At 41.9% G+C, this 23488-nt stretch overlaps 1 protein-coding gene across 1 annotated transcript in view; it reads right to left on the bottom strand.

Moving 5' to 3' along the window:
• TNPO1 (transportin 1) overlaps positions 1-23488 on the bottom strand; it is a 685264-nt gene that overhangs the window by 266029 nt on the left and 395747 nt on the right. Inside the window, 1 exon segment of the mRNA XM_029574697.1 lies at positions 20736-20843. Coding sequence (XP_029430557.1) covers positions 20736-20843 — 108 coding nt within the window.

Raw genomic sequence — 23488 nt, 5'->3', positions numbered from 1 at the left:
CTGACAAATCCTATGAAAGAAGCACTAATTATTAGCCTGGGACCTGAACTCATAAATGAGTATGCAAGTGGATGTATTCAGAGAACAATAAATGAGTATGCAGGTGGATGTATTCAGAGAACAATCTTGGTTTGTGTGAACTTTATCTGTATGAAAGTTGCTATACTGTATTCAGCTTCCCCCATTATTCTTTTTGCTGGACATTACCGAAAAGACTGATACCAGCCATCTGCGGATCACTGAGAAGGATCTTGGAAGCTCACATTTGCAGGTGTGCGCCTTGGGAACTTGTGCCCTGTTACTTTGATATCAAGAACCAAGATCTCCCTATCTGGAAGAGGAACCGGAACCAGATTACATCCAACAGGAGCCTCCTTTGTACGAAATGGCCTGTTCAGGCATTTACACATGTATGCAGAGCTGCGGGATATATCAGATACTGCCTGCTGCTTTCATGCTAACCTCCCAGGTACATCATACCTATGATCTGGATGGATCCATTGAGGACTGTTGATATCTGTCCACTATCAAAAGGGTCGGTATGTGTCTCATCCATCATGCACCTCTGCCACTTCAGCTCATCTGCTTGAACAATTCATAAGTAGAATTGTCCAATGTTGCCCACAGATCCCTATACATGATAGAATCCGTGATGTATTCATCATCTGACCTCTGACCGATAGAGACTTATGAACCCTCATCCTTAAATGAGTGATTGAACAGCATATGTTCTTTTATTTTAATTTCACATTCCTTGGGTACAAATGTTCTCGTACTTCCCATAAGGAAATACGGAGAAACTCCTTAGGCCTGTTTATTATCAGTGACTACCTCAGATTTGTAAGCTCACACCCCTCTGTATCAACCTAGTAAGGTAACCATTTCTAAAATATTGTTTGTATTTCAATCTATATCCATGTTATACTGTGAGCCGACCTGGCTCAGCATACACGGATTATGTAACCACTTCTCCCCCAAACTTCTTAGCGCGCTTCGCTGATCTATCTAGCTATGTTTTGATCTTGCTAACCATGGGGGAGGGGGGGTCAGAAAATATGAAAATGTGTTTCTTTGTAATTATGCATGTATGGTGTAGTCAGTTAAATCACATTTATATTGAAGAATATGAAATGCAATTTTTACTATTACTTAGATGAGGGCCTCTTAAGATGCCTTCCAACTTCAGACACCTGTGTCCTTGGAGGCTTAAAAAAAAGTATAAGAAACTTTACTTATCTTTGTTCTTGGGGAGTTAGAAAATGAGAGCCCTCACACCTGGCCATCCTTGTCGGGAGGGAGGGGGGGGGGCGCGCAAAAAAATTAACTTTCCTCAATTGGGATGCCTGCCAACTTTCTTATATTTGTCCTTGGGGAGTTTCAAAATCTGAGCCCCCCCACCAGCCTAGCTGTTCTGCCTATTTAAACCCCTATTAAGAACAGTACAGGAAGAGGAACAGTAGCGGAGCAAGATAAACTCTGACCGCACGAGAGAGACAGTAAACGGGCTAATTACTTCATGACATTGGTAAGCCTTTTAATTAGTTATTTTCCTGCATAAGAGAACCCTAGCTAGTATTAGCTAAGCATGTCTAGAAAATGTATTTTACAAGAAAAATGTCTTTAGTAGATATTTGTCTAATTGCTATAGTTGCAGTAACTATTATCACAGTTATGATTAAAGCTCTGTACTGTTTAAGATAAGATTTTAAAAATATGCCTCATAAGCTAATCACATGCCTTAAAAGATAACTTTTTTTTCTTTATGCATTTTGACAAAATTTTACAAGATAATTCTTATAGGAAAAATACAGAGAATACTTCAAATACATTCAAAAGAAAAATATTCCCACAATACAAAATATTGTCTCATGTAAGTCCTCAGAATATAGGGGGGGGGGGGGTAGAAGACAACTTAAAGCGGTACTGTTCTCTACGGGGATTGGCAGAGTTTTCCCTATAAGAAATTGGTTCAGTTGGGGGGGGGGGGGGGTGTCAAAAAATGTATTATTTGCATGTTTTATTATGCATTTGCAAGGGTATTTGAGGAAAAAAGCTCCCCTACTGACAACACTTGCGGTTTCAAGAGAAGAAAAGCCTTCCTTCTATTTTGAGTATCTCTCGAGACGTCTGGGAATACTCTTATTCTACAATCCAAAAAAACAACATTTCTCTGCCTTAAGCATAACCTAAGCAACCAGTTATCTGGCTCTAAGGCGAAGCTTGTCCTGTATCTGACACCTCTAATATTGCCAAGATGTCTATTGGCAAATCTTCTCGCGGAGTTTCTGGAATCGCAGTGTCTGTTCATCTGACCCCTAGGTTTGGGTAAATAAAATATTCTTGAGAGGGGTGGAATAGCTGACTCCTCCACTTGTAGCACTTCCTGGAGATATTGCTTAAACATCTCTCTAGGGGAGACCATGGGTACTTGCGGGAAATTTATAAATCTTAAATTTCTGCTTTTTATTTGGTTTTCTATATTTTCCATTTTTACTGACAAGTTCTTTTTCTCTTTAATCATCATAGTCTGTACTTGTTGAAGTCCCTTAATTTGTTCAGTGTTTGCATTTACTTGCTGTTCCAGATCAACATTAGATTGAGTCAGAGTTTCTATTTTCTCCTCCATTAATTTTAAATTTGCATTTATCAGTTGTAGCTGCAAGATAGAGGATCTCATATCTGTTATTGATTCCCAAATAGTCTCTAATGAGAAAACAGTGGGTCTTACCACATTCACTAAAAGACTGAGAAAACTTCTTCGCTCCCTCCCATCTCTCGCAGTACTGAGCTCTTTTCTCCATCGAGTTACCCCGAAGGAACTGGGCTCGCTGCTGCCACTGCACTTCCAGAGGTCCCTGCCAGGTCCCGCTCCGTGACTCTTTGGTCCGGTGTTGCTCCTGCCACTCCAATAGTGTCTCTTCCGGCTGCAGGATTCTCGGCGGTGTACCTTCTGTGGGGCTAAGGGGAGATAGTGAGCTAGGAAGAGAGGGGAGCTCCTCTTCCCCTCTCCAGCAGCTGAAAACCTGCTCCTTGACCTCCGCGAGCATCCATGGGTCCTGTAAGAGGCGTCGTCGAGTGGGCCTCAGGGTAGGGTTCCCCCCTCTGTTTTTGCATTCTTCCCATCCAAAAGGGGAAAGTTTTACAGGAAACAAAATCAAATTCCCCACAGAGCAAAACGCTGACCTGAGTCACCGTATGGCCATATTGGATCCGCCCCCCCCCCCTAAAGATTATAACTTTTATCTGAATAGAGAGACATTTTCATACATCCAGTCTGGTTTATTTCTCTAAATAACTATTGGGGAACTCTCATCTCTAAATAATAAACTCCATCTCTAAGGGCTGGAAGGTCTTATGAAAAGATAGGATAAGAGCAGAGCATATCCTGACTTTCACTGACATCCACTCAGGAAAAGGATCTAAGTGTCATCAGTGAAAATACGTTGAAATGTTCTGCTTGGTTTGGTGAAGCAGCCAAGAAAGCAAATATAATGCTAGGTATTATTAGGAAAGGAATGGTGCGACTTCATCTTGAGTATTGTGTGCAGTTCTGGTCATTACATCTCAAGAAAGATATAGGAGAATTAGAAAAGGAGTAGAGAAGGGCAACAAAAATGATAAAAGGGGATGGAACAATTCTCCTATGAAGAAAGGCTAAATAGGTTAGGACTCTTCAGCTTGGATAAGAGGCACTCCACTGAGAAAACTGACCAATTCTACTCTCTGCTTCCGATCTTTTAACCAGTTTGCCTCTTATTGCATGACTTTTTAATTTTCTCTGGATTCTTTCATGGGGGACTGTGTCAAATGTTTTCTGAAAAACCAAATAAATTCACCTTTATTCACGTTTATGAATACCTTAAAAAAAATGTAGTGGATTTGTGAGGCAAGCCTTCCCTTAGATAAATCCATGCTGGTTGTGTCCCAATATATCATATCTATATGCTCTGTAATTTTGTTCTTTAGAATAGTTTCTATGATTTTTCCTAGCACTGAAGTTAGGCTTACCGGTCTATAGTTTCCTGGGTCACTCGAGGAGCCTTTTTAAATATCAGGCTTTCAAGGGCAACCCTCCAGTCTTCAGGTGCAATGGACCATTTTAATGACAGGTTACAAATTACTAGTAATAAAACTGAAATTTCATTTTTAAGTTCTTACAGAACCCTGGTGGTATCCCCATCTGGTCTGGGCGATTTGCTACTTTTTAGTTTGTCAATCTGGCCTACTACATTCTCCAGGTTCACTGTGATTTGGTTCATTTCATTTTGGATCATCACCCTTGAAAACTGATTCTGGAAATGGTATCTCCCCAACATCCTCATTCATCAACACCAAAGCAAAGAATTTGTTTAGTCTTTCTGTGATGGCTTTATCTTCCCTATGTGCCCCTTTAACCCCTTGATCATCTAAGGATTTAAACTGATTCCCTCATATGCTTCCTGCTTCAAATGTATTTTAAAAAGTTTTTATTATGATTTTTTGCCTTTACAATCAGCTTCTTTTCCAATTCTCTTAGCCTGTTTTACCAATGTTTTACTTTTATCTTGCCAATTGCTATGCTTTTTCCTATTTTTTTCAGATGGATCCTTCTTCCAATTTTTGAAGGAAGTTTCTGGCAAAAATGGCCTCTTTTACCTTGCTTTTTAACCAGGCCAGCAGTCATTTGACCTTTTCACTTTTTTTTTTTTTTTTAAATGTGAGGAATACATATGGACTGTGCTTCAAAAATGATATTTTAAAACAATGTCCACGCCTGTTGTCCACTCAAATCTTTGTAGCTGTACCTTTTAATTTTTTCTATCTTCCTCATTTTATCAAAGTTCCCCTTTTGAAAGTTTAGTGCTAGAGTTGTAGATCCCCCTTTCAGTCAAGTCAAATTTGATCAAGTTATGATCACTACTGCCAAGGGCCCCGCCACTGTTACCTCTTGCACCAAATCCTGCATTCCACTAAGAATTAGATCTAATAAAATGACTCCCTCTTGTCAGGTCCTGAATAATTGCTCGATGAAGTAGTCAATTCTATCTGGGAATTTTACCTCTCTAGCATGTCCTGATGTTACATTTACCAGTCAAAATTGGGGTAATTGAGATCTCCCATTATTACTGTTCTGCCAAATTTGTTAGCTTCCCTAATTTCTCTAGGACAGGGATCGGGAACCCATGGCTCGCGAGCCAGATATGGCTCTTTTGAGGGCTGCATCTGGCTCGCAGACAGTCGCCACACTTTCCCGCTGACCCAGCTGCTCCCCGGTCCTCCTCCTCCCGGGCTTAAAATGCTGTCAGCCCGGGCGGAACGCGGCAGGACAGCTGGAGTCAGCGGCACCGGCGTGCTCTCTTCTTCCTGCCTCCCCCCCCCCCCGCGGCCCGGAAGAGGAAGTGGAGAGTATCGGGTGCCTGCGCGGCAAGAAGAGGCCACGCTGGTGCGCTCGGCATCGGCCCGAAGAAAAGAAGACTGCAGCGCGGCTCGGAGGAAATTGAAGAGGTTCAACCGCGGCCGATGGGACTCTGCCTCCGCGAAGGCTGAAAATGAAGAGGTTAGCGTTGGGAGGAGGCTGCTGCTGCCACGCGTTCCCGGGGTGGGGGAGAGAGAGAGTGAATGAGCGAGTAAAGCGCTCATTCACTCTCTCTCTCCCCCCCACCCCCACCCCGGGAACGCGCAGGCACCCGATACTCTCCATTTCCTCTTCCCGGCCGCGGGGGGGGGGGGAGGGGCCTGTGTGTGTGTGTGTGTGTGAGAAATTGCATGTATGTGAATGATTGAGAGCCTGTACATGTGAAAGAGTACGTCTGTGATTGAGAGCCTGCCTGTGAGAGAGAGCATGAATGTAAGTTTACCATTGGGAACCTGTATGTGAAAGTTTGTGATTGAAAACCTGTTTGTGTGAAAGAGTATGTGTGTATGATTGAGATCCTTTGTGTGTGAAAGAAGTCATGTATATGTATGATTAAGAGCCTGTGTGTATAAGTAAGAGAGAGATCATGTGTGTCTGTGTGTGATTGAGAGCTGGTTTAGGTGATGGAGCATGTGAGTATGTGATTGAGAGCCTGTGTGTAAATGAGAGAAAGAGAGGACATGTTTGTAAGCATGTGAATGAGAGTCTGTGTGTTAGAGAAAAAGACAGCATGTATTTATGTGATTGAAAGCCTGTGTGTGTGTGTAAGCGTGAAAAGATAGACAGCATGTGTGTAAATGTGTAATTAAGAACCTATATTAGTGAGAGAAAAAAACATGTATATGTGAGTACTGAGAGCATGTGTGTATAGGTGTGTCATTGAGAGCCAGTGTGAGAGAGAGCGCTGGTATGTGACTGAGAGAGGAGAAAGTTCCAAGCAAACCACCCCACCTCCTGCTAATTCAGAACAATCTCAGGACACCTGGATATCAAACGTTCCCAGGTATGCAGAGCAAAAAAATGTTTGTATCCTTATTATTTTTCATTACTGGGTCTTTGTGTCTGCTATTTTGAAATATTTTGTTGGTATCTGGAAATGTTTTATATGAGTTTTTAATTATTGGATATTCCACTCATCAGCTGTTTCGAAATATGTTCTTTTTGTTAGTACAGTTTTACTGCTGATGATTTTATATTTCTTGATTTGTTTTTTTTTTTAATTCTTTATTTGTTTTCAAACATTAATACAATAAATAAAATTGTACTTGAAAATACAAACAAAGGACAAGATCTTGAAAACATACATCTAAATAAATCCTTAAGTTAACTTATATAGATAATGCCTTTGTTCAACATCTATTAAGGTAAATCATAGTGACAAATCAGCGTTTATTATAGCGGAGCTTATACTTAAAAAAAAAAGTAAAGAAAACATTTTCTAAGGAATGTTTGCATTATTTGATGACCTTCCTTTTACAATAAACCCGTGAACTAATTACCAAGAAGGCTTCTGAGATCCTCTGGCTCTGTAAACATATAGTTCTTCCCTTCCAGTTTTACTAGACATCGACAAGGATATCTCAATATAAAAGATCCACCCCTTCCCAATAAATCTTTTCTTAATAATAAGAATTTTTTTCTTCGCAATTGTGTAGTTCTTGCACAGTCTGGAAATATCCAGATCTTCTGACCATAGAACGTTTTTTGGCGATTGCGAAAGAAAAACTTCATTATCGTATCTTTATCTGTTATGAAAGCACATTGAACTAATAAAGTACCTCTTGATGTTACCTCAAGTTCTTCTTGTGATTTTTGTATCAAATCTGAAATATCCAAGGAACATTCCTTGTCAATTTTTGGGTCCAAGGATGCATCAATTTTCTCTTTATCATCTATTAATTGTTCTTGTTCTACATTCTTTTTCTTTTTACCCAAGTAAAAAGCTCTAACAATTATCGGGAGACATTTTTCAGGGATCTCAAGGATTTGCATCAAATAGTTTCTAAACAACTCTGTTGGATTCAATTTCCTAATAATAGGAAAATTGTTAATTCTAAGATTCAACGATTTGATGGAATTTTCTAATCCTTCCATCCTCTTATACACTTCCGTTTCAACTACTATCTGGTGATTTTGAATTTTTTCTACTTGGGATATTCTTTTATCTAATTCTTTCATATCTTTTTCTTGTTCTACCAATTTTTCTGAATTTTGAACTGAGATATTTGTATTCTTCATAACCATTTCAGTTAATTTATTTATTGATGCATCCATCTTGACCAAAAAACTCCAAACATTATCCAATGTAACATTAGCTGGCTTAGAAATCATTATATCAGAATTAATAACAGCTTCAACATTTTTATGAGGGTTGTTCTTTTCATATTTCTCTATTTTAGGGGTACTACAACTCTTTGGGGGGGGAAGTAATTTACTTGAGATACTTTTCTGTTTTATCCCTTGATCTAAATTTACTATCACATCTACATTTTCTTCCTGGCATAATATATTGTCCAGAGCAGTGGTTTTCAGAATTATTCCTTCCTGATTACTTCCTGGGTTTTCTGGGGATTTTACTCCCACTGTCCCAGGTGGAGATGGTGTTTCGGGTGCCCCAGGGCTTAAAGATGTTTCCTCGACCGGAGGGAGCATATCCCGCTCTGATAATACTCCTTCAATGGTCTGCACAACTGGGGAGTTTTGGGTCATCCACTCAGAAACTGATCTCTGGCCTGAGTCTGCCGTCATCACACCAATTGGAGGCTTTATTTTTGCCTTCCTCTTAGTGTGTGGCATTCATCAATAAACAAAATTTTTCAGTAGGAAAATAAATGTCCCGGGCAGGATAGTATCTGATGTGAAAAGCAAACTATTCGCTGTGGTCACTTGATGGAGGGTGAGATTTGAAGTTGAGGAAAACTTAAAAGGATTAATATAATATTATAGATACACTTACGTTACAGTCCTCGTATATATTCTGCTACTTCCGGCTACTCCCGGCAAAGCCCGAAGACGCGCGCCCCTTTAGCGCGCGGGGCTTCAGCGCGCCGGCGGCAGCTGCGCGCCGCTATAGTGCAAATTTATAATCAAGGAAATCAAACTAACTTCCGGGTTTGGCCACGCCCCTCCGGCGGCGTCAGTCGCTGGCTGCAGGTCTCGCAAACCGTCGGGGCAAGTTAAACAACTCACCCCCGAGATAACAGCAAGCGAGTCCAGGAAACAAAGTATGTCCTCCTTCTCCTCTCACCCTCTTCTTGATTTGTTTTATAAGGATGGGTGATGTTTCTTTTTTCCTTTGTTACACTGCATACAGAGACTTTGGCTTGTTGCAGTTTCCAATTCAGTTTTTTCTGCATGCTTCTTGTTATGCGTTTTGGTCTCTTTATTCTATGTTAGGTGAGGGACAGCATGTGATTCAGGTGAGGTTTTCTGCTGGCGTGTAGTTTCTGTGTAGGACTCTATAGCAGCCTGACTTGGTCCGTTTTCCTAATAGGAGATGTATTGGTGTCTTAAGGCCTGGTGTAATATTTTCAGAGACTTATTGTACTTTAAAAGTGTGATCTTACATAAAATGCACACATTTACTTGTATTTAGTTTTAAACATATTGTATGGCTCTCATGGAATTACATTTTAAAATATGTGGCATTTATGGCTCTCTCAGCCAAAAAGGTTCCTGACCCCTGCTCTAGGATTTCATTGCTAGTCTGATCAGTTTGGCAAGATGGATGGCAGTATACCTCTATCCTCTTCCCAACACACATGGGATTTCTACCCATAATCTACTGTTCATTTGGTCTCCTACAAGATCTTTAGCCTGTTGGGACTCAATGCCACCCCCTCCAAGTTGATCCACCCTCTCACTGTGATATAATTCACACCCTGGTATAGCAATATTTCACTGTTTATCCTCCTTCCACCAGGACTCTGAGATGCCAATTATAGCTCTCTCTTCATTCAGTGCTAAAACATTAACTCTCCCATATTACTTCTTAGACTTCTGGAATTGGCATACAGATATTTCAAAGTATGTTTTTTGTTTGTATTAACAACCTGCTTATCAGCTGACAGAGAATTTGGAATTTTTTTTTTACTCAGGTGGATCTTTACTTATAGCCATATTGATTACTATTGCTTTTATTGGAACCTCTCTGTTGGGGAGCCCTCTCTCCCCTGTTTCATTAATATCTTTCAAAGATACCTCCCTCCAAACCATGTACTGAGTGACTGCCTGCTTCCCCCCCCCCCCTTGTTCCTAGTTTAAAAGCTGTTTTATCTCCTTTTTAAAGGCTAGCACCAGCAGCCTAGCTCCACCCTGGTTAAGGTGGAGCCTGTCCCCAAAAGGCTGTCCAGTTCCTTACAAAAACATCTTTCTTCCCTGCAGCAGTCTCATCCATGCCTTGAGGTCCTAGAGCTCTGCCTGCCTCTGGGGACCTGCATGTGGAACAGGGAGCATTTCAGAGAATGCTACTCTGAAGGTTCTGGCTTTCAACTTTCTACCTAAAAGCCTAATTTTGACTTCCAGAACCTCCCTCCCACAATGTCTTGTGTCACTGGTACCCACATATACCATATCAGCCAGCTCTTCCCCAGCATGGTCTAAAAAACCTATCTGCCACTTTTTCATGAGGCAGGCATGTGCACCCTTATCAAAGGCATCAAATCAAACACTAGTGCCATGGAACACAGAAGTTGCAGATAACTCCATACAGAGTCCTGACGACAAAAGCACCTGCAGACCCATGTCTATATGCTTGTTTCACTGCTTCTCCTGGGTATCCTCTTTCCAGGAATCTTTATCAGATCCTTTGTCATTTGTACTATACAAGCTCAGTAAAAATACGTTGTGCTACAAGAACTTGACTCTCAGGTAAATTCCATTTGAACAATCTTGGACGATGACTTAAATCTAAGAATATTGTTTCTCTGACAGGGCTTGCAGTATAAATCAGTCAAAGCAGTACTGTGTTTGTAAATGGTCATATCTATGAACGAAACCGATCCTCTGCTGTATTGCATTGTAAATTTCAAATTTTCATCCAAACTGTTCAACCATGTGAGGAAAGATGACAAAGCACTCTTGTCCTTCCCAGATGAAAAATATGCCAATATACTGAGTTCAAATCGGTATATGAAGGAAAATGTTCCAGTTATACATATGTCTCTTCAAACCTACCAACTTAAATGTTAGCTACATTCAGGACCACAGGATCTGACAAAGATTCCTGGAAAGAGGATACTTAACAGTAGAGAAAAGCATATAGACATGCCAATTATTCAGATACAATATAGAAAATAATCACATAAATAAATGAGTTAATCGACATGTTAAACCCTCTTTTTTGAGCACGTTGTACACTTACACTGCATAAGCGTCTTAACGTTCAAAACACTCGTTCATAGTGTTTGCTCAGTATGTTTTAATCATGGGGTATTTTCACGTTGTTTCTCAATTGCCACAGTCTTTAAATTAACAAGTATCATATACATTTTTTTCAAACTTTATGAGGGAGAATATTATCCCGTCATCGTTTTAAATGGAAAAAGATTTTTGTAAGACTTATCCTTCCAGGTAAACGCCTGAAGCCAGACACTCGCTGGTTTTTACTTGGCGACTGCTCAATCAGCCCGACACCGCTGGTGTTTCGCAAACTAAATATTCAGATACAGCACATCTCTTAAGAGAACAAATTGGAACCAATGTCCATGGAGCAGTTGACCAGTGTGTTGAAATACACTAACTATACCCAATAAGTCATTTGATTATCAAACGCCATTGCACTTTTTGTATTTTCACTCACATTTCTGTGACAATCCCCGCTTTGCATTTTAGCAGGGTCGCAATCTGAAAGAATAATGTATGTGCTTCTCACCTGGAGAAGGGAGCACAATCCGTGGAACATTTAGGTCATTATGCATGTGATGTGAGTGTGAACACTGTCTGGCATATACTGGATCTATCCTCTCTCACAGATCATACTCAGGCTGCTCTACCAGCAATGTTATTTATGTGATTCAATGTTCACATCAGTTGATTTATATCTGACGCACAACTCGCAGTATCTGCACACGTCTCAGTGAACATCAGGGGTCACATTAATAATCAAATGCCCAATGCACTGATAGTTAAGCATTGTATTGAAGCTAATCATTCATTTACAGATTTACAGTGGACAGTGCTATAAGCCAGACATCTGTCAGAGGCAGGGATATTACAGCAATACTTAACTATCATAAACAGAAATTGCTTTTTGAATTAAAACACTATTACCCCTCATGGTCTCAATGAAGACATCTATTGGTATGCTATATTTTAGCTTTGGAATTATAACTGATATGCACGTTGACCCAGCATCCACTTATTTTCCTGCTACCAGATCTTTAAAATGATGTCAGCGGCATTGGACAGTCTTTTGATTGCATAGAGATGCTGACATTCACAATGTGAATCCATATTAGTTGCATTTATATACTCTAATGAAGACAGATTCCAAAATAAAGGATTTTTGGTTGTTACTACAATTCGGAATGCGCACTTAACTGAAGTAAGAGACCATGTGTTTCCCATAGAAGGTCGTAAGCTATGGAATTTAGTGACTAAAATGTCACGTATTTTTACTGATGGTAAGATTTAAATGTGAATTGAAAACATGGTTATTTAAAAATGCTTTCAAGCTTGTTTAATTCAGTAAGAACCATGTTATTGTTGCGACACCAATGTTGAATGTTGAACTATGCTACTATGGAGCTGTGATAAAGAAAACAGTGTCTTATCTGGTGTATCCTTCACTATTTTTATTTATTTTGTCAACAGATTAGATATTGTTTCACATTGACTTCAGTGAGTGTGTTGGGACCACCATCGAAACATAGAAATGACAGCAGAAGACGACCAACGGCCCATCCAGTCTGCCCAGCAAGCTTTCACACTTTTTTTTTATTCTCATACTTATCTGTTACTCTTGGCACTTAGTAATCTTTTTGGTTCTATTTCCATTCCCCCCTCCATTAATGTAGAGAGCAGTGCTGGAACTGCAACTAAGTGAAATATCTAGCTTAATTAGTTAGGGATAGTAACCGCCGCAATAAGCAAGGTACACCCATGCTTGTTTACCCCGACTATGTAATTCAGTCCTTGTTGGTTGCTGTCTGTATATAGATCCACTTTTCTTCATTTCCCCTGCCATTGAAGCAGAGAGCTATGCTGGATATCTGAACATAGGGATCTATACACAAAATATGACAGCTTAATAAGATGTGCGTATGCAGAGAGATATGTAGAGAGAGATATGTGCAGATAGAGATATCTATATGTAGATATATTTTACACACGTATTCACATATACATACATACACATCCATGCATCCCCACACACATATATTCTATTTTATTTCTGTGCATTTATTCCATTATTTATTTTTATTAAAACAACTGAAGTTCTCCCCACCCCCGTAGGTTTTGGTATTTATTATGCCTTTCAAGCTTAAAACCTCAGTACTAGGGTGGCTGGAGGGAAACACTGCACTGGATAAAAAAAGGGGGGGGGGGGCAGAGGATGATGGCACATGGCTCTTTAATTTACTGGCTGAAGTCATTAGGAGCTGCTGGGCCTCCCCTAATGATGGTCTCTATGGTGCAGCAAGGAGGGGGAAGAGCCAGCGGAAATGAAAGTCAGCTGGCCATTCCTCCCCCTTCCCCCACCTAAGTACAGTGGGGATGTAGGAGGCAAAGGGCATGCGCATGCCAAGGATAGATAGTGGTATTGTGATATTCATAGCTCTGTTCACCATTCCTTTCCAAATAGTTCATAACATTCTATTTACCTATTTGACTGCTGCCACACACTGAGCAGAGAGTTTGAATATACTGTCCATGACAACTCCAAAATCTAGTTAGATTATTTTTCTCTACAGGCATCTCTTTGCACTTGTCTACATAAAATTTTATTTGCCATTTAGATGCCCAGTTCTGCAGTTTTACAAGGTCTTTCTTCACGGAGAGGATGGTGGATACCTGGAATGCCCTTTCGGAGGAGGTGTTAAAGACAACAATAGTGAAAGATTTCAAAGGGGCATAGGATAAAACACTGTAGATCTCTAAAGGCTAGAGGATGGAAATGAAGAAAAGAATGCATGGGGGTAACGTGCTGGTGTGGCAGTTACTACCCTTACCCAATAAGCCTTCTTACTGTTGATGCAACTCCAACATTACTCTCTACGGTAATGGGGAATTGGACTCAGACAGCAAACAAGGGTCCCGACTCTGAAGATTTATTTAATGGTTTTATATACTGACGTTCATTGGGAATATCACATCTGTTTACATTAAACGTAAATTAAGCTTCTAAAACGCTTAACAGAGAACTGGAGAAATTACTTGCCTGATAATTTTGTTTTCCTTAATGTAGACAAATGGACTCAGGACCAATGGGTATAGTGTACTCCTGATAGCAGTTGGAGACTGAATAGATTTCAATCTGAAGTCAGCCCTAGTACATATACTCCTGCAGGAAGTGCAGCTCTTCAGTATTCTCCTCGAAAAGCATTGTGGATATATGCGCGACTGAATAATTTGAATAACTTGATTAACTTTATAACTTGGATAACTTAATTTGAACCGGTTGAATTGGCTATAGCTGGAGACCGCCAGTGCCCTCAACCGAGAAACGTCGACACCCGGTAGGGTGGGTGTCCTAGATGAAGGAAAGCATGGCTTACCCATGAATCACTCGCTCCCGGGGATGTCCCCCGAGAATTCCATGAGCCGTGGGTGGGATGCTGAGTCCATCTGTCTACATTAACGAAAACAGAATTATCAGGTAAGTAATTTCTCCATTTCCTAGCGTGCAGCAGATGGACAGGACCAATGGGATGAACAAAAGCTACTCCCGAACCTGGTGGGAGGCTGCCCGTGACCCACTTAGTACTGCCCTGGCAAATGTGTCCTCCCGAGCCTGAACATCCAGGTGGTAAAACCTGGAGAAGGTATGGATGGAGGACCATGTCGCCACCCTGCAGATCTCAGCGGGTGACACAGCATCTTGGTTTCCGCCCAGGACACTGCCTGGGCTCTAGTAGAATGGGCCTTGACTTGTAAAGGCGGTAGCTTGCCTTCTACATAGGCCGCCTTGATGACTTCTTTGATCCAGCAGGCTATGGTTGCTTGCGAGGCCGCTTCCCCTTGCTTCTTCCCGCTGTGAAGGACGAATAGATGGTCCATCTTTCATACGGATTCTGCCCTTTCCAGGTATCGGACTAGGAGTCTGCAGACGTTGAGATGGCGTAGACTTCGAGCCTCTTCCGAATTCTTATGCTCATCTGGCGATGGTAGCGAGATGGATTGGTTGAGATGGAAGTGAGACACCACTTTGGGGAGGAATGACGGAACTGTGCATAACTGGATGGTTCCCAGGGTGAGTCTGAGGAACGGCTCTCAGCAGGACAGTGCGTGAAGCTCGGATATACGACGGGCCGAACAGACTGCCAGCAGGAAGGCTGTCTTCAGGATTAATAGTCTGAGAGACAGGCCGCGGAGATGTCTGAAGGAGGATCCTGCTAGGAAATCTAGGACCAGGTTGAGGTTCCAAAGAGGCACCGGCCACTTCAGGGATGGTCGGATCTGCTTGACTCCTTTCAGAAAGCGGGAGACATCCGGGTGAAAGGCTATGATGCCGCTCTCGCTCCTGGTTCCGTAGCATGACAATGTGGCCACCTGTACCTTGATGGAGTTGAGAGACAATCCCTTCTGTAGGCTGTTCTGCAGGAATTCCAAAATCGCAGGAATTGTGACTGAGCGTGGTATAATGTCGCGCTCCTCGCACCAGGCTTCGAATACTCTCCAAATCCTCATTTTAGGATGTGGAGAACTTGCGTGCTCGGAGTAGGGTGTCAATTACTGCCCGAGTATCCGCTCTTCCTTAGGCAAGTCCTCTCAATGGCCAGACTGTAAGAGAGAATAGAGCTGGATCTTCATGGAGGATCGGTCCCTGTTGGAGCAAGTCTCTGTGTGGAGGTAGCGGAAGGGGGCTCCCTGTAAGCAGTCTTCGTATGTCTGCGTCTTCTTGGCCAGTCCGGGGCCACTAGAAGTACTGGTCCCCTGAGGTGTTCTATCTTGTGGATGATTGCGCCCAACAGGGGCCACGGCGGGAAGGTGTATAACAGGGTCTCCTGTGGCCAGGTCTGAAACAGGGTATCTATTCCCTGGGACTGGGGTTCCCACCTGCGGCTGAAGAAACTGGGTACTTGGGTGCTGGACCGGTTTGCCAGGAGGTCCATGGTTGGTGTTCCCCAACGGTTTACTATCACTTGGAATGCTGTGGTCGACAGCCTCCATTCTCCTGGGTCTAGACTTTCTCTGCTGAGGTAGTCCGCAGCGACCTTGTCTTTCCCGGCGATGTGGACAGCCGAGATCTGTTGAAGAATCACTTCTGCCCATGACATTAGGAGGTCTATTTCCAGAGACACCTGTTGGCTTCTGGTTCCTCCCTGACGGTTGATGTAGGCCACTGTTGTGGCATTGTCCGACATTACTCTGACTGCTTTGTCTCGGAGTCTGTTATTGAACCTTAGGCAGGCTAGTCTGACTGCCCGGGCTTCCAGGCGATTGATGTTCCATCCAGACTTTTCTTCGTTCCATTGCCCTTGGGCGGTTAGCTCCTGGCAGTGTGCTCCCCTTCCTTGTAGGCTGGCATCCGTGGTGAGTAGGATCCAGGTTGGTGAGGATAGTCTCGTTCCCTGGCTCAGATGGGCTTCTTGTAGCCACCATCATAGTTGGGCCCGAACTCTGTTCGGGAGCTGAAGATGTATGGCGTAGTTCTGGGACAGTGGATTCCATCGTGATAGAAGTGAGCGTTGTAGGGGTCTCATGTGAGCTCGTGCCCATGGTACTACTTCCAGTGTGGATGCCATAAGGCCGAGGACTTGTAGGTAACCCCATGCTGTGGGGCGAAGTTCGCTCAACAGGGTTCGTAACTGGGTCATCAGTTTTGATCTCCTTGTCTCTGTGTCAAATACCTTGTGCGCCCAAGGTATATGTGTGCACGGCTTGCCTCTGTGTGCATGGATTGGAACGGCGGACAGGGCGGCAAACAGATCAAAATGGTGACGGCGACCACATTGGAGGGTCTCCACGTAGGAGGACCCTCGGATCTGACCGGGGTCTAGCCCTACTAGGGCAGATCAACCTGGTGGCACTGGTGCCGGCTGGTGACCTGTGCGATTCCTCGAGCTTCGGAGACCGGAGACTTTTAAATAGATTTCTACCTTACCTTGTCTCGGCGCTTCCCGGTCTCGTTCTTGGTGGTCTCCGGCTGTGAGGGGAGAGGGAAAATACCTTCACTGCCGCACTCGAAGTTGCACCTGCTGCCTCTCAGCCTCACCCGATGTCGGGGGGCTAGGTCCCCACAGAGGGTCGGCCGCCGGACCGGCTTACCTCAGAGGGATTGCGGAAATCACCTCGGGAATTCTCAACTGGGGGAGGGACCCAATGGGTGTCACCGCAGGAGAGCGGGGCTTGTCTGTAGAGATAAGATTTCTTCTTATTTTGGTTTTCTTTAGTAAAATTACTCTAATGCTGTGCAAGCATGCATAGAGTCCCTAACTGCTATGGAGATGGAAAATACTGAAGAGCTGCACTTCCTGCAGGGGTATATGTACTAGGGCTGACTTCAGATTGAAATCTGATCCGTCTCCAACTGCTATCAGGAGTACACTATACCCATTGGTCCTGAGTCAGTCTGCTACACGCTAGGAAATAAATACATACAACCTAGAACAGGAAAGAACAGAGGGTCTGCGGGGAGGGGGAGCAGGTGCTGAAATACATGCAGAGGAAAAGAGAACATTGGCTATATACAAACTATGACCAGATAGGTAGGAGGGGTGGAGGCAAAATGCAAACTAACTACAGAAGGGGGGGGGGGGGGGTGGACGGACAGAGGAATTAAATTTAAATGCACATTATAAACAGGCTATATATAGAGAATTTACAGGAGTTCAGCTTAGTTACATATTATATACATACTAAATATAGAGAATTAAGGTAATTGGAACTATGCAGCTTAAGTGTAGAGTACAGGATTAAATATAGGAATAGCAGGAGTTCAGCTTAACTACCTATTAATTGCATACTAAATATAGAGGATTTATAGAATAAAGCAGATTGGGACTATGTAGGTTAATAGATGCAGTTCCAACACTGCTCTCTACATTAATGATGGGGGTGGAAGGGAAATAGAATAAAAAAAGGTTACTAAGAGCCAAGAGTAACATAAGTATGAGAGAAAAAAAAAGTGCGAAAGCTTGCTGGGCAGACTGGATGGGTCATTTGATCTTCTTCTGCTGTCATTTCTATGTTTCTATGCGGGTCAAATACAGAGTCAACAGAGGTTTAGTTTAACTACATATTATGTACAGACTAAATATAAAGGAATTAAAGAAGTAAAGAGGATCAGACTTTGTAGGTTAAGGACAGAGACAACAGGAGATGAGTCCACTTAATGTGTGATGAGTCCACTTAAGGCGTGATGAGAGCAGGGTTCGAGAGAATGCTGGTCTCCAGGCAATTTAAAAGGGGGGGGGGGCAATTTAAGAGGGGGGAAATAAGTATGGGGTGACCTGTATGGCACAGCAGATGCTACCATAAGCTTGCTGGGCAGACTGGATGGACTGTTTGTTTATTTTATTTAGTGACTTTTCTATACAGTCATTTAGAGCAAATTTGTTGGTCCTTTTCTGCTGTCATTTCTATGTTTCTATGTAGGTTTCTCATGGTTTGCTTGCATTTTAACAATTGTGAATATTTTTGTGCTATATGTAAATTGGATCACTATTTATTTAAAAGTTCTTATATACCACACCTTCTGTAGTTCGGGGTGGTTTACAATAAAACATGCATAATAAATAATTAAAATACAAAATAAAATAGACATCAACATAATAAAAATTAAAAAACTAACAACTTAATCAGGTAGTCTCAAATAAAATAAAGAACAAAATAAAAAGAAAAGAGGGAAAAATGAGACAGGAGCAAAAGACATGAGAAACGAAGAGATTATGGGACAGATCAAATAGAAGAGGTTAGAATGTTCACTGGTCTGGAAAGGCAGATTTGAAAAGGTGAGTTTTTAGAAATGTTTAAAAATTCCTTGGTATCTGTCATAAGTTGAATAAATATGGGAAGTGTGTTCTAAATAATAGAGCCAGCAATGGAGAAGGATCTTTCACGTGTATTGGCAAGCCTGGTAAACTTGGGAGATGGTACTTATAGTAGCATTTGGTTCTGAGACCTTAAAGTTCGAGAGAGAGAGTAAGAACATAAGAAATTGCCATGCTGGGTCATCAAGCCCAGCATCCTGTTTCCAACAGAGGCCAAACCAGGCCACAAGTTGATTAAAGCCAGTAAGTTTTGTTATAAATTAGATTATGAACGACAGTGAGCAGTTTGTATTGCATGCGCCAGCTGATGGGAAGCCAATGGATTTTGTGTAATATCGGGGTAATATTATCAGAAAACTTGGTGCCGGAAAGTAAGCAAGCAGCAGAATTCTGTACAAGCTGCAGAGGACGCAAGGAAGAAGCAAGGAGGTCGGAGTAAAGAGCATTACAATAATCTAAACCGGTTAATACAATGGACTGAAGTATAGTACGGAATGCTTCATGTTCCAGTAATAGTCTGATGTGTTTTAACAGATGGATTTTATAAAAGAAAGATTTAACAATTGATTGAATGAGTGACAGGAAATTAAGTTTTGGATCAAAGTGTACTCCCAAATTCCGTGCTTTGTTTGTTATATTAATGTTATCATCGACAGTGATATGTGTAGGAATGCTGGTAAAGGAGTGCCCAAAATCATGATTTCTGTTTTGGATAGGTTAAGGCTCAGTTTATAGTGGAATAGCCAAGTTTTGATATAAGATAAACACATACAGGCCGATTCAGTAAAGTCCGTGGGAGAACGAACGCCCGCTCTCCCGGCGCGTGCGATCCTGTATTTAAATTAGGTGATGCGGTAAAAAACGGGGAAAAGGAGGCACTAGGGACACTAGCGAGTCCCTAGCGCCTCCTTTTTGACAGGAGCGGCGGCTGTCAGCGGGTTTGACAGCTGACGCTCAATTTTGCCGGCGTCGGTTCTCGAGCCCTCTGACAGCCATGGGCTCGGAAACCGGACGCCGGCAAAATTGAGCGTCCGGTTTTCGGCCCGACAGCCGCAGGCCGAATTCAAATTTTTTTTTTTTTACACTTTTTGGGACCTCCGACTTAATATCGCTATGATATTAAGTCAGAGGGTGCACAGAAAAGCAGTTTTTACTGCTTTTATGTGCACTTTCCTGGCGCCGGAAGAAATTAGCGCCGACCTTTGGGTCGGCGCTAATTTCTGAAAGTAAAATGTGCGACTTGGCTGCACATTTTACTTTCTGTATCTCGCGCGCATACCTAATATACCTAATACCTAATGCATTTGCATGTTGAGGGCGCTATTAGGTGCCGCGGGTTGGACACGCGTTTTCCTCCCCTTACTGAATAAGGGGTAAGGGAAAACGCACGTCCAATAGCAGGATCGGCCTGATAGTGAGGAACTATATGTTTGATCCCCAATTGTGTCGCGTGAAGAAGAAAAACTGTATGCTATCTGCATAAATGCGATATGAAATGCCCAAGGTAGATAAGAGTTGACATAGATAGATATTGAACAGTGCAGCGGAAAGAGCTGATCCTTGGAGAACACCAGTGTTTAAAAGAAACCAGGAAGATGTGCTAGTATTAATAACAGACTGGGTAGTATTAAGAAGATATGATTTAAACCATTGTAAGACAGTAGTAGTTAAGCCAATATTGGATAAGCGGGAGAGTAAAATGTCATGATTAATGGTATCAAAAGCAGCAGATAAGTCCAGGAAGACTCATTGCTCCCTCCAAATAAAGTACTTAAGGTCTACAAACTGGTCAAGTTTTCAAGATATCCCCAATGTATATGCATGTGATAATTTTGCATACAATTGAGTTGGTGTATGCAAAGCTATCATATCCATATTAATTAGGGATATCCTGAAAACCTGATTCAAATGTGGTTCTTGAGGACTGAGGTTCTCCATCCCTGCTGCAGAGAAACTGCACTCAAGAGGGTTTTATTGGAATACATCCCATCACTGGCAGAGTGATGGTGGCAAGATAGCTGCAAGTATGCTGATTCCAAGACTTAAAAACAAGGCAAAGAAAAAAGCCCAGATCTCACAAATCTAACATTTGCAACTTTAGGGCTAAGGAGTAAAATATGTAAACTTTGTGCAGACATTTTCAAGTTACGTAAAACAATGACAAAGTAACAAAAACAAGACTATACCATGGCTTGTGCAAGAGTCTTCTGCACTAGGTTTACACAACGCTGATATACCGGCTCACAGTATGGAAGGAAGCCAGACTGCAAGGCAGTGGCAACCGAAGACAGGCACTGAAATGTAAGCACAAAAAGTTTATGTAATAAACTGTCACTTGAAATATATGTAGTAAATGGTACTTTTTCTTTATGGTGCACATCATGTAAGCATATCATCTAATAAGCCAGAAGAGTAGTGATCAATGTTAAAGAACTAGATTCTGCGAGTCTCCATTTTAACTTACAAAATTCACAGCTATAAATTAATTGACATTTATGCAATTCAGTTGGATTTATGGTCAACAAAAGGCACACAGAGTCACATATGTGTAACTATTTGGCTGAATATTATTGATCTATGCATTCTTTATATATTCCAAGACAAACACAATTTTAAACAATTTTGTTATAATCAACTGAAATTTTAAAGTGTCCCTCATAATTAAAGGTACTCAAATCTTAAATATATTCAAGCTTGTATTTCTAGTAAGGTTGAAAAACATTTTGAAGATATAGCCATTTATTCTTTTTTTGTGGTGACTAAGGTAGAATAATCACAGGTCATGATAGTTTGACAATATGAAAATGAATTCAGAAAATCTGTCACCACCAGACATGGGACAATCTGTTACACTATTATAATGCAACCGTTCAGCTTAGGCCGCAGATAAAATCTGAAATCCTATGTAAGAAAAACACCAGTGCAGACTCGACTGCCCTGCCCCCACATAGCCCACCCACAAACATGTTCAGAGCCACAGCGGCTACGCCAGGACCAGCACCAGGGCAAACCATCTGTGAGTGGCTGGGGTAGGCTGGAAGAAGGGCCTACCCGGCCCTTTCACCTTAGCTGGAGGCCAGCATCGGTGACAACAGATGAAGCGCCCCACCCCAAGGAGGTGGTGAAAAAGTAACACCAGTGCAGATGCAACTGCCTCGCCCCCACAAAGCCCACCCACCCACCCGTAAGTCTGCGCAGCTACGCCAAAGGTGCTCACCCTTGGTGCACGCACAAAGGAGCACGCTCCTAGAACTTCAAAACACAAGCAAAGAAAGAACACAAAGCTAATCTACCCTATGATAACTAACAACTCTCCTGCAATCTCTTCCTGCCTAAGCTTACTCTCCTATTACTAAATGTTCAATCACTGGCAAAGAAAATCCCATTGATTAAATGATCTGCTAGACGACCTAAAACCTACTATCTTCTGCATTACCAAAACATGACTGAAAGACCATGACAATGTTCTCCTAAATCAAATTGATCACCCCAACAACTTAGAGACCTTTCACTTCCCCAGACAAAAACATAAAGGTGGGGGTATACTAATCAGGGTAAAAAAAAAAAAAAGAAAAGAAACAAACCCTACACAAAGCAGAGATTAACCCTCCCTATGAGGTTGCAATATTAAAGTTAGCACAACTAAACCTAGGCACAGTCTACTGCCCACCTGGAACACTAAGGACTGCTCACCCCTAATCTAAATCTTCAAAGCATTTCAATCACCCAAATCCATTCTAATAGTAGGGAACTTTATCCTACATGTTGACAACATACCTAAAAGCACAGCCTGTGAAATCTTTCTAGATACTATGGAAGCAATAGGTTGGTCACAATTTGCAACCAACCCAACTCACAAAGCAGGACACATCCTGGACCTAATATTCGCCAATCATAATAACTGCACAATCAACTCATCCCACAACATCCTTCCATGCTCCGATCACCAATTAATTAAAGCAGAAATAACTTTCCATAAGACACAGTAAACAATATGGTATCGTAATCAATCAACATACAGAAAAAAGATACAACTGGAAATACTGTATTTTTCGCTCCATAAGACACACCTGACCATAAGACACACCTAGGATTCAGAGCAGGAAAATTAAAAAAAAAAAAATGGTGTGCTAAACCGGCTCTGTTCCTGGCTGTCTGTGCGTCTTATGGAGCAAATTAGGGGAGGGCATAAAATTTTTTTTGGTCCCCATTTCATTTTCGGATCTGGGGAGGGCCATTTCTGTCCACTCCCCGGATCAGAAAACGTTTATCGTTCTCTTTGTTGGGAAAAAAACAAAAAACTCCATCCCAACCGTTTAAAGTTAATTAACTATAACCCCCCAGCCTCCTGACCCCCCCCCCCCACCAAGACTTGCCAAAAGTCCCTAGTGGTCCAGCGGGGGTACAGGAGTGATCTCCCGCACTCAGGCCATTGGCTGCCAGTATTCAAAATGGCGCAGATAGCCTTTGCACTTACTATGTCACAGGAGCTACTGTACAGAAGAACGCCATTATTCAGAGTTTGGGAACCTGAGAGCGAGGAATGGAGAACAAATGCGCACTCCCCTGACGAAGAAAAGGAGGACTTTTCGAAACACAGCTGTGTTGGGAGCATACGGGAGATAAGTTTTTGTGACTCATAATATTCAATTGGCATTTGGGAGCATATAAGATATAAGTTTCAGCGATTTGCAATATTTAACTGGCGTTTGAGGAGAATATTTATTCTGTCAAGTTTATGTGATATTAGGTCCTCACATATACCTAATCCTTCAAGTCACAGTACAAGTTTATTTGAGAATCATATAAGATTCAAGCTTTTAGATTAAGAGAATATCTAATTATATCCAACAAATTAATGAAGAAACAAAGTTCCAATGAATAAAGAAGCATTTGGGTTAAACAAAGTAACCCTAGATAAAGAAAAAAACATCAACAG

The sequence above is a fragment of the Rhinatrema bivittatum genome, chromosome 1 (genome assembly GCF_901001135.1).
Source record: "Rhinatrema bivittatum chromosome 1, aRhiBiv1.1, whole genome shotgun sequence".
Taxonomy (NCBI): domain Eukaryota; kingdom Metazoa; phylum Chordata; class Amphibia; order Gymnophiona; family Rhinatrematidae; genus Rhinatrema; species Rhinatrema bivittatum.
This window is presented reverse-complemented; position numbering and strand designations above follow the sequence as displayed.